The sequence below is a fragment of the Camelus ferus genome, chromosome 2, assembly GCF_009834535.1.
Source record: "Camelus ferus isolate YT-003-E chromosome 2, BCGSAC_Cfer_1.0, whole genome shotgun sequence".
Taxonomy (NCBI): domain Eukaryota; kingdom Metazoa; phylum Chordata; class Mammalia; order Artiodactyla; family Camelidae; genus Camelus; species Camelus ferus.
In genome coordinates, this window is record NC_045697.1 from 33,714,944 (window position 1) to 33,727,289 (window position 12,346).

Genomic DNA, 12,346 nt, shown 5'->3' on the forward strand with positions numbered 1-12,346 from the left:
TTTTTTGTATAAGTACTCTTTATTAAATATATACACATATACACACTTTACTGGACTTCATATTACTGGCAGCAATTTGTAAACGAGAGGTTTGGATTGGATGGTTTCTAAAGTATTCTTCAGCCTTAAAATTACTGACAATTCTAGGAAATACCTAGAGACATAGCCAAGAAGGAATTCTCAGATATGACTCACAATTAATATTTGGCATTTGCACATTTTACAGGTCTCATATACAACCATTCCAAGGTAATGCAACAACTAAAAAACTAATGCCAATCAATTAATATAATTTCTTTTCTAAAAAAATAGGAGATCCTGTTTGCAAGGTGGACATTTCTATCAAAATGTTCCCCAAACAGCCAAAACACATTCATTGACACAACCCAAATCAGAAAGGGAGAAAAACAGAAGAAAAATCTTGGAAGTAACACACACACACACACGCACAAAAAACTAGACCTAGATTTAGCGGCATAGGACAGCTGCAAAAAATTCAATTAAGTTGTTAAGCCTACCTAATGAAAAAGAAAAATCAGCACATGAAAATCCTGATAAATTGCATAACAGAGTCAGCAGCATCCTAGCCCTTGGCTATGATTGTTTTACTCCATTCCCTTGCTGTTCTTTTAATTTTAAAATACTCACCTTCCTTATGAAACTATACAAAAACTCTCCCAAAATAAACACAAAACTGCCCAGAAATACAGAACTATGGACACAAGAGCTCCCTAGAAGCTTAGCGTTTCACCAGCTTGGAGAAGCATCTAAAAGGCCTTGTATTGAATTCCTGATTCTGATGATTCTGTGATTCTGATCAAATTCTGTTCAGTGATTCTGATCAAATTTGAGAAAGGTAATCTATCAGGTCTTACAGTGCCCAGATATCTACTTTGAGGTACACAGTGTTTTTCACGTAGAGAACAATCTGTACATTTTTCTTATACTTCGAAGTCAATTGCTGAAGTTGTGCTAATGTGTACTAATCTCAAAAATGGCTATGTGGACAATGTACTTGTCATCCTCTATCCATAAAGGAGAAACAAATATTTTGAATCTGTTGTCAGACTCCAACTAAATTTCCTCCGTGAAAGAATGTGGAGTCCTCTGCTAGCTCATGGTTCATCAGCATGCATTGACTGCTCTACTAATTGCGTAAAATTGCAGATAAAGGTGAAAGACCTTTTCTAGAGAGAGTGTCTAGCATAGTGCCTGGAACACAGAAGGCTCTGAATAACTATATGTTGAAAGAATACATAACTGAATGAACTATTATCAAAAAGAATTCATACACTGAGTTAACCTTTGGCTCGAAGCACACATTTTCAAGTCAACTGTTAAGTCCTTTTTGGCCAACATATGACAGAGTACATCTTCCTTGGTCTCTGTCTTTGTTGCAACAGAGGTTGCACGCTCTTTGTCAGTATTTGTTGTGTTCCATTTTCCTTTTTAAAAGGTTTCATGTAACAGGGAAAATCCTTTTCTTGCAGATACTAAGAGGATCTCCGAAGGTCACTGCATATAATATCCAATAATTCTGATTAAGAGCAGTGTCACTGGGAAACTTAGGGTGGTTGGTTGATATTCAGAGTGTATATTAAAAAATGCCATTGTCTGTTTTAAAATTTCAATGCATAAATATGCACCACTGATTTCTAATAGCCCTATTTCTCTTGTCCCAACTTCCCAGGATGGTCTGTATTCCGTCTAATCTGAATGCTGAATTGATTCTATTTAAATCATCTTTCTGAAATGAAAGACGGCTCACTTTCCCTTCACTGAGGAATTAATTAACTCTCCCAATGACTGGCTTGGATTTTTTAAATGGAAAAACTACATAGCATTTTTATTTTAGTAAAGAACAATTGTTTAATCTTTAAAAACATTTAAAAAGACATTCTGCATTAAGTTCATCATCTTTTAGGAAATTCCTATAGCAACAAAATTACATTAGACTTTCTGATTTCTCCATGGTGTCCTTAGATAAATAAACAACCCAATAGACCATATTAAATGCCCCAAATGTTACTGGAAAGAGAATGCGGGCATATTTATCTATTTTACTTGTGCCAGATCCAGAAGGTGGTGGAGCAGAGGGAGGAGTGGTGGCTGACAACTTCCCAGAAGCCCCTATGCTGTTAACTGTGGTCTTAATTCGCTCCAGTCTTGATCCAAATGCACGCTGGGTAGAAGCAGATCCAAGTGGAGCCTGTCGGGGCACATACCCAGTTCTACCGGGAGTAGAGGGAGGAGCAGATGGACTTGCTCGGGCGGCAGATATAGTCTCAGCTGCATTTGCATGGCTGAACGGGTTTGGACTGGAAGCTAAGTAAGACTGTGTAGCTTCAGAAGATCCTTGGACTACCGTGGACGATTTGCTTAAATGGTTTCCCACCTCAGTTCTGTTGCCAACATCAGGTTCAGAGTGAACCAAGGCATTTGTTCTTTTTCTCATATTCAGATTGGCATTTGCGTTCTGAAAAGGCATAGCAAAAATTATATTGGTTAGGTAACTTTATGTAGATGTATACAACATCTCAATGGATCAAATAATTACAGATGAGCTATTTCCATAAAATAAAGTTTTATTCACATGCAATAGCTGCTCAGCTTGATGTAAAAGCTTAAAAATACCTAACTAAAAAAGGGCATGTATATATTTGGAACTCTGAATCAAAAATCTTCTATTTCAAAATATTACCCATTCTTTTAAATAATTAGAATTTTAATCTATACAAGAAAGATTAGGCTTTTAGGACTATAAACTGTAGTTATACTCGATTTTACTTTAGGAGTTCGGGACTATAGCTGTGCAATTTCTTTGTTCAGTTTTATTGTAAATAATATTCTCTGATATGTTGTATGCATTCCAATGAATTTTGTATATGTTTTGCAAACAGGAAGAACTGTATCTATTTTGTGCACAGAAACAAAACAATAATAACCACCTGAATGTGCATGACATTCCTTAGAAAAAGACAGATACTACAAAAGCTTTAATTTCCAAATCCCTGGAATTTATTTTCGGTCTTCCAGAGACCATTATACACATTATTGTAAAATCTAGAAATCCTAATGCATTTTAGTTTCTCACCACAGTTAATAAACAGAACAAAGGAAAATTATTCTTAAACAAAATGTCATATTAGATGTATAAATAGCATCACCATATTATTGCATAAATATCTGAGATCAAACCACTTACCGATAGTGTTTAAGTTGAAATGAGTTCACTAATTTTCATAAAATTATTTTATGTGTAGAACAAGACTATTTGGACACAGATGGTAAACATTAAAATTAATTCTCCTTACATTTTGGCAGGAATGATAAATAACCATATAGCCAACTATAGATGGTTCATACTAATGAAGGAAAGTAATTGCTCAAATGATTCCCAAAATAGTCATGCCTGTCTTCCGAAGATACAATGATTTTTTTTTTGCAACAACTTTTCCTCCTTCATTATGTCTATCCTAAGTTATACTAAGGGTATATGATAATTGGTGTTTCTATCCTCTTCTACCATTTTATGAAATAAATGGTGTGTGAGGAGATGGAGAAGTAGAGGAGAAAGAGGGGAAGAAGAAGAGCTCAGAAGTGGGTGATCAGACAGAGCCAGCCTGCAAGGAATTTTACAGATAATATTATATATTATACATAATTAGTTGTCAGTTCACTTTACAGAGAAATGTTTATTCTACAAATAGAATCTGTTTTCAATACTACACTTATCAAGCAGGTTGAAAGTGTTCAGCCCACATCTCATATACTTGTGAACTATGGCTCCAAGTTCCTTGAGTAGAGAAGAAAAAAAAAAAAAAAAAAAAAGCCTCACAACATGCAGAACCCAAGCAGAATCTGAAACATTTAGAAAGTGTTCTTCATGTCAGCCTGGAGCATTCTTCTAATCAGTTTGCAGTTGAACTCATGAGAAATTGCAGTCTAACTTATGGCACCTAATTGGGTAGAGACAATGAAAACCAAAGTTGACATCAGCCTAAAAGCTAAAGGTATCATTATTTACCTTGCACTTTTCCTCTACAAAGCACATGGTAAATGCCATCTAATTAATCCTCAGATTTTGACTCCCTCTTTACAGAAAGAGATAATCATTAGTTAACTAGCATTAATGCTAAAATGTTGTACACATGGTGGAAAACACAAAGAAGGATAAGGTATACCTACAAAATTTAAAGAGCTTACACTGTCATTGGCAAAATAATATGCACACCCATGCACATGACGCAGTCAAAAATACAACAAAAAGTGAAATAGAATGAAAGTTCAAACTGTGGCAACATGCCGAATATACTAAGAAGGGAAGGAAGGAAGTAATAATGGACCTATTGGATAAGGAGAAGAGAAATACACATTTTCAAATATAGACTTGTATTCGCATACTGCCTTCTTCCACCAAAAGTTGGGTTGCCCATAATCTTTAGAAACTCATATTTTTTCATTAGACTAAACTCTAAGAATTGGAGATTTCTACTTCTGACCAAAATGGAATAACAGGACTGAATTTACTCTCCTGCATGAAATGACCAAAAAAAAAAAAAAAAATTGGGTATTAGACAACACAGGACACAAGCTTTGAGAGAGAAGAAACAAACTTGAGTTTGCATGCTGTGGTGCAGGAAAGGAACATCCAGGAACAATCTGACAGACTCCCTAAACTGATGAGATGAAGCTGAGAATCTGAGGAAATCGAGGTGGCTAGAGTTTACCGAAGAAAGTAACAGAGAAGCTCATGCTGAGGGAAAAAGAGAGAGAGAGAGAGAGAGAGAGAGAACTTCAAAAATCTGGAGTCTCCACTGACATTTTTGCTAAGCACAGATGTGAGGTAACTACCCAAGGCAAAAAGAACCACCTGAAAGGATTAGAAGAAACACTACCCAGCACACACCAAGCCAGAAATTGTGCATGTTCCTGCCAGCCATACTGGAAAATCTCAACATTTGTGTCACATTTGGTAGAGTCCTCAGAAGGGTCTTGCCTCATGGTATATGAAATAGAGAATAATTAGCACCAAACACTGCTCTAATCCTGCCTAATGAATTTTAAAAGTAAGACGTCAAAGGATGAAACTAACGCTAAGTAACTGAACGGAACCCCAGGAGGAAGTACAAGAACATTTATGGGACCTGATCCTCTCTCTCTAGATCAGAATCCTGGAACATCCTAAAATCTCAGCTGTGAATTCTGTTCTAATATAGTTGATTGAATACAAAAATGGCACTGATCTGTCCTCCCTCTCTGTGTTAATGCCCTTTGTGCCACTGAGGCTTTGTAGCTGTTTGTTACACAGCATTATTGTGGCACTAGATGACGAAGATAAACCAGTTGAACCAAGGGTCCTAACAAGAGCTACTGCCACACCTCTTGTGAGGGGAAGTTTCTCAGACATTCTGGGATAATTAGAGGGGGAGTCTGTCAAGATTTCAAGACCATTAGGGGGCCCTGTTGCCTAACTCCATACACTAGCTAAAGGCCCAAGATATTTTGCCCTTTATAATCCCATTCTTAAAGAATAACAATACCTTAAAACTAGAAGAGCTTCTAGTGATCACCTTAGTCCAGTTCCTCATTTTACAGTCAAGGAAGATAACAGCAGAAAGGTCATAACTGGAGGAAAGTCAAACAGTGAGTTACTCATTGAATGTTCTGCCACATTGTTCAACTTCCGGGTGCACAGATGTGAAGGAGGCATTAAAGAACTCAATAAACTATGTCTATCTGTGTTAGTTATGTGTTTGTAATAGTCAAGGATGTTCTTTAAAAATTTTTCCAAGACTTATAAATTGAAAAGGAGTACAGCATGGTTCCTCCAATGTCTTTGTGGAGCATTGTTCAAAAAGGATTATTAATTCTCTAGGGGAATTTGAGTTTACTTGAGTTTGATTTTGCTGTTTAACATTGGATTTGACACCCCCCCCAATAAATTGTGATGTCACATATTAACTTATGGATTCCTTTTCAGTAGAAAAGAGCACCAAAGATGATGGTTTTTGTTGCCCTGAAGGATATTAACTACTTCTATCTAATCTTGCAACCTTATCCTAGTATTTTTTTTTATTTTAATGGCTACTTATATGCATTCCTCAAAAAAATTCTGAGCCAGTTTAGTAGTTAAGTGGTTCTCCCTTAATTTATGAGTTGGACAAAACTTGGACAAAGGTTCATTCCATATTTGTATGAGTCATGTTTTCAATGGTTTGAAATGATATTCTAACAACATCTATTATTAGAGAAGTAATAAAATATCCAAGAAATGTAAACAAATACTTGAAGAAAATGCCCAGAAGAAAGAGTGATAGGACCAAGTCAAAGAGACAGGATCAGTCTAAGGTGACTGGAAAAAAAGAATCAGTGAAACAAGAGACTTTATGAAAATGGAAGGAGCAGTACATAGTGTGCTACTAGGCTTAGCATCTGAAAATAAAGATCAAATGTTTTATTCCTAGGGTATAAAATTATCTTATTAATCATTGTAGGCTAATGCACACAGCAGGCACCTACTTCATTTTTTAATAAATTTCACTGAAATGGATATAATACAGAGTCAAGATTCTTTTTCAAATGCAAGAGGAAGTGTCAGAAACTTTCTATCTGACCTTCAGGTGACTATTTCTTTATAAGGCATAGTTCAAGAATATTGCCCATAGCGCCTAAGGTGTAGAAGTCATTTTGACTCAGTCCCCAGTCTGACTAAAAGCCTAAGAAGTCTCAAGACTCTAAATATCAGAACCTATATAAAGGAAAGCAGAATTAGACTGATTTGAGGCTTACATCTTTGCTGTCTGCCAAGCAGCCAAATGATACTCAAGTTATTTTGTACTGAGGGCTCAAGGTCTGCTATGTAAAAAGTAGTTGTCATTTTCCATGATGACAAACAATAAAAAGATTGAGAAACCCGCTGACCTCCGTGGCACAGGACTCACTAGGAATAATATTTACACAGCCTTCAAGTTTTGGAACAACTAATGTGTCAGTGAGAGTGGCGTCGTGTTTCATACAGAGTGTTGAGTGGTTCCATCAGTATTCAGCAGACACACAGTGGTTACAAATGAGAAAAGCACCTAAGCTTCATTTGAATTTTAAGAAATGATTCAGTTTGGAATCATTTTGTCATTAGTCACAATAGCCCGCAGCAAGGAAACTGGTGGGTTAGAGATGGGAGGTGGCAGATTCAAACATCACCAACAAATTAAAGCAGCAACAGGCAAACAGGAGCAAATCCAAGCAATTCATCAATCATGACTGTGATCTGACACCATTTCTAAAGAAGTATTATCCACTGCAGAACGAGAACTCATCTCAACGTGTTACTCTAGCAGCAGTGAGATAAGTGACTACAGCAAGGTTTGCAGAATGCAAGCGGCATTCACATTGCTTGCTTGAGAAGCTAATGAAGTTTAACAAAATACAATTTAACTCTTCTAAATTAAAAACAAACAAGGCTAATAATGAACAGGTTTATCTTCTAGAATATCAATGAATCACATTACAAAAAAAATTAAAAAGCCAATAATTCAAAGATACTTATTCAAGGCCCTTCCGACAGGGCTTTGGGGGCTAGCCACACATCTTATTTAATAAGGAAACAACCCCGGCAGAGCAGCTGAAACTAAACCCCAAGGTAATGAGTTACTGAGGACTATCAGTAGTGTTTTTAAAAAATCCTACCACATAGAAATGAAAAACATCCCACCACATAGAAATGAAAAACATCCCCTACAAACATGCTAAATATTTCATATTGTTACCAGGGGATTCTATGACACATTGAACAACAAAATGTAGAAATGAAAATGTTGAGTTCTCTATTTATTGTATTTCATTTCCCCCCAATGTTAGCATTTAATTCAATGTTTGTATTTCCATAAGCCATTGAAATATTACTTTTAATATCAGGCACTGGGATAAGAAATTTTTGTCTTCAATCTGGAATTACCAGAGAACAAGACCTTTCAGAATTTATTCATCTTGTCTTTACATATATAGAAGCTGAAAGTTTAAAAGAGTAGGGTTTCGTGAAGATACACGATTTTGTGGTTAGCTTTGTTTCATGGTGATTGCTAGGGTTTCCTTTCACTTGTCCATGCTTTGTATATTAAATATACGGCTCCAGGAGAGGAGATCTCTTTGTTGAAGACTCTACCAGTCAGAGCAGAAGTTCTCAACTTGATCAAGTGGGCTTGGACTTGACCAGAACACTACATGGAATTGCTCCAGGTGCTGTGTTTACCAGTGCTACCAAAATAACGCTGGAGAGGGCAGAGGACAAAGTGCACTCCACTCACTGTCTCCAAATGCAGACACTAAGCTGGAAGAATCTTCTCTCGCTCCATAATGAAAAGTAGCATTACAATCACTCTAAGTGTTTATGAGAATAACCTGGGAGCTAGATAAAAATTCAGCCTCAGGCTCTATTTGCAGAAAGTCATATGTATTAGTTCTGCTGTTGCTAGTCATCAGGGATCAGAAATTGGGAAACACTGGCTAAAGAGTTAGGATTGCAGGCCATCAAATCACACAGACCTGGACTCAGATACTCAATTTGCTATTAACTAGATGTGAGATATTTGGCAAGTTTTTTAACCCCTTGAAACCTCAAAGTCCTTGCTATACAGGAGTAACAATAGTACCTCTTCATAATCCATAAAAAATAACACATGTCATGCAATGTCCAACACATAGTGGGCATGAAATGAATATTATATAGAAATAATCCAGAAAGCAGATAACAGGATTCTGCCTCAGAAATAAAAAGGTGTATTCCTCATGAATAAATAATTACACAAAATAAGATTTTAAAATATTTTTTCTATGTTTCTCTAAAGATAAGGCCACCATTTTTAATAATCAGAAAGGTAGAGGACCACTGAAGCAAAGGACAGTCTGTGGTGAAGTCAAACATGAAAAGGATGTTGCTGGCTAAAATAAGAAATAAATACGAGAAAACACACAATGCAATAGTAGAATTAAAATTCATCTTAGGCACAGTAAAGGTAAGCCTTAACATTAGAATAAATGGTGTAAAACAAATATTAAAAGCTCGTCTAAGAAAAATGAGCACCAGCACTTTCACTGAGTGGTTCTTTTACACCTGGCACTCAGCTAACCAACCAGCTTTTAACCAACCAGCTACCCCAACTATAGGTCATACTCCTTGGAGGAAAAAAAACTACTGCCACAAGTATTTCAATGTCCAGAAGAAATGTGGGTTATATAAAAAGGGTATCTCATGGATTATCATATCAGATCACCGATCTCTCTCTCTCTCTCTCTGGAACATTCCAACCATCAGGGAAGTCTAGAAACTGGTAAATCAGGAGAACAGCAAAGACTGGAGTAATCCAAGACTGCTGTAATCCAACCTACAGGATGATATCCACACCTCATTATGCTATGAAACGACATGCCCAGAACATTGGCACGATTAGAACTTTGACAACCCAGTCTGGCTGGCCCACTTTCTAAATATGATGGGACATTAAGAAGAATCATATCTGAGGATATATTGGTCTGGTATTCCAGTATCACTTGTTTTCTTTTATCTCTTATTTCAAACATAGTAGTCAAAAGGGTTTTCTTCCACATTTCCATTGAAAATAGGAAATGGGTCAATGATGGCTACCAGACTGGGGACAGTAGAAAGAAACAAATGTCAAAGAAGGTAAAAAAGTGAACCATTAAGAGGTTTTTAATCATTGCTATGGACTGAATTTTGTCCCCTCAAAATTCATAAGGCGAAGTGCTAACCCCTCAAGGGATTATATAGGAGATAAGATCTTTAAGGAAGTGATTAAATGAGGTCCTAAGAATAGAACCCTGGTCAGATAGAACTGATGTCCTTATGAAGAGGAAGAGACACCAGAGAGCTCTTTCTGTGTCATATGAGGACACAAAAAGAAGGCAATAGTCCGCAGGCCAGGAAGAGCACTCTCACCAGAAACCAAACCTGCCAGAACCTTGATCTTGGATTTTCTAGCCTTTAGAATGATGAGAAATTAATTTATATTGTTTAAACCATCCAATCTGTTATTTGGCTATGGCAGCCTGAAAAGACTAAGACAATCATTTAACTTTAATAAATGTAACTTTAAGACATATGTATCTTAAAATTTTTAAATAGTGAATGCTAATCTTCTCATAGAGAAAAAAATAAAACAAAACCTAAACAAACGTGCAGCTCTCTCATAGCAGATCTATTCTTTGTTTATAGTCTGTTCTGTCTTCTCCATTGAGTATCCTTTTCTGATAACCGCAAATCCTAGGGAGACTTAAGATACTAGACAGGAAGAGAACTTGAGATGCTTTTGACAGGAATTAAGCATTGATTTGATTTCTTTTTTTTTATTGGATTAAAGTTGATTCACAATGTTGTGTTAGTCTCTGGTGTATAGCATAGTGATTCAGTTATACATATATATATTCTTTTTCATTATAGGTTATTACAAGAATATAGTTCCCTGTGCTATACAGTAGGACCTTGTTCACAAGCATTGATTTCTTTGTAATATTTTTAGTTGTTCTCGATAAATGAAAATACTTCTGTATATCCAGCAGGGGGCATCGACATCCTCTTTCTAAACAGTTTAAGTTGCCTAGATATGAGTACTCCAGGATACCTCGAGTTCCTTTCAGCTTTTCCTCACCCGAATAAGAGGACTTCAGTTACCAAGGAGGTTTATTTAACTTTTTAAATTTGGACTTAACTCCAGATCCTTCTTTAACTACCCAATATTTTTCCTTAAATATTTTTGCCTCCCTTCAGATTATGACTTTTAATGTGAGAGTGTGTATACATGTGCTGTGGACTTCAGAGCATACACTGGTTTAAATATTGGGAAGATGTCATTAATAACAATTTATAACTTTTTTCACATTTTATATTAAGAATCTTTTTTAAATCTTTAAGAGTAGGGTTAATATATGTAAATACCTATTAAAATATTGCAAATCTTAATACATTTTTCAATTCTTAACTCAAGTATCTAAAAAAATTCATTTTTTAGCAACCAAATTATCCTATAGAAATGATTTGTTTTAGCCTTAAAATATTCAGAAAGTTATATTTGAACTTAGAAAACATTTGGACAATGCTTTTTTCTTAATATAGACTTGATATGATTTGATCATAATGAAACTGTGCTATAATAAAAAGCCATCCAGAAAAATTCAGATTCCTGCCAACCCTAAAGGAGGCTGGCATAGCAAGTAGTCTGAGTCACAGTTTTCTCTGCATCAGCAAAGGCAATGGGGGCACTGTCAAAAAAGGAATAATTTGTCAAGACCAGATCTTCAGTCTACTTTTGCTTGGGGGGAAATTCCAAAGCTCAAGAATTATCAGCCAAGTCACTTTGTAAAATCATAGCTATGCAGCATAAGGAAGCCTTTGATGACTCAAGAACTTTACCTAAAGCAGACTGAATTTCTTTGGAATAGTAGATAATGTTTGCCTATTGAATCTAAACATTTATAATGGCTTTAATAGATTTATATTTTAGGAAAAAAAGGCTCACGTCCCATGTTTCGTCTCTCGTCAGAAGTGAGTAATGGAAGACCTATGATTAAGTTAATAAGCAATCAAGGACTTATTAAAGGCATTGATTCACCCATTTCATTCACTCATTCAATAAATATGTATTGAGTATCCAGTTTTTCATGTTATTTTGTTGGGCAGTGGGCGTACAGAGGTGAAAAAATACAATCCATGCAACTTCTACCAGGAATTATTTAAAAGTTATAATAATCAATAAATGCTATCAAGGAAAAAATTTTAAATTAGGGAGTGTATTGTTTAGCCTGATTGCTGGGAATGCCTCTTAGTGAAAGTGACACATAAGCTGAAATTTTAGGGACAAGTAAGTCTCAACCAGGAGAAAGGGGGACTGTAGGAGAAAGGAACCAAGTGCCTGGTGGTAGTGGGAATAACTTACAAAGATTTCTCTCAATGGTATAAGAATAAAGAAGGTCAATTTCCTTGTCAATTAAAATCTGAGATCCCTTGAGGATGCTCTAAAATCTTCCTTTTCTTACTCTTATATTCTTTCAAAATGGACAATTAAGGCAATGCTTCACATTAAGGGGCTACTCAAACATAAGTGATGTCTGATACTAGCACTTGCCAGACAGAAATGTTGAATCTTTATCAATTTGTCTACAATGTATTCAGCACTTACTATAGACCAAGCACTATACTAAATTGTTTTCACAAATAACCTCACACATTTCCGACAGCCACCCAAGAGATAGCATTAATATTCTCATTTTTCCCAATAAGGACACTAAAACCAAAAGTTGGGTACTTCTCCTAAGGTCAGACAATTAAAGTGGG

General features: G+C 35.9%; 1 protein-coding gene across 1 annotated transcript in view; it reads right to left on the reverse strand.

Moving 5' to 3' along the window:
• GABRA4 (gamma-aminobutyric acid type A receptor subunit alpha4) overlaps positions 1-12,346 on the reverse strand; it is a 64,227-nt gene continuing 51,881 nt past the window's right edge. Inside the window, exon 9 of the mRNA XM_006183372.2 lies at positions 1-2,476. Within this exon, the coding sequence (XP_006183434.1) occupies positions 1,946-2,476 (531 nt within the window). The 3' untranslated portion in view covers positions 1-1,945. The remainder of the gene's footprint in view (positions 2,477-12,346) is intronic.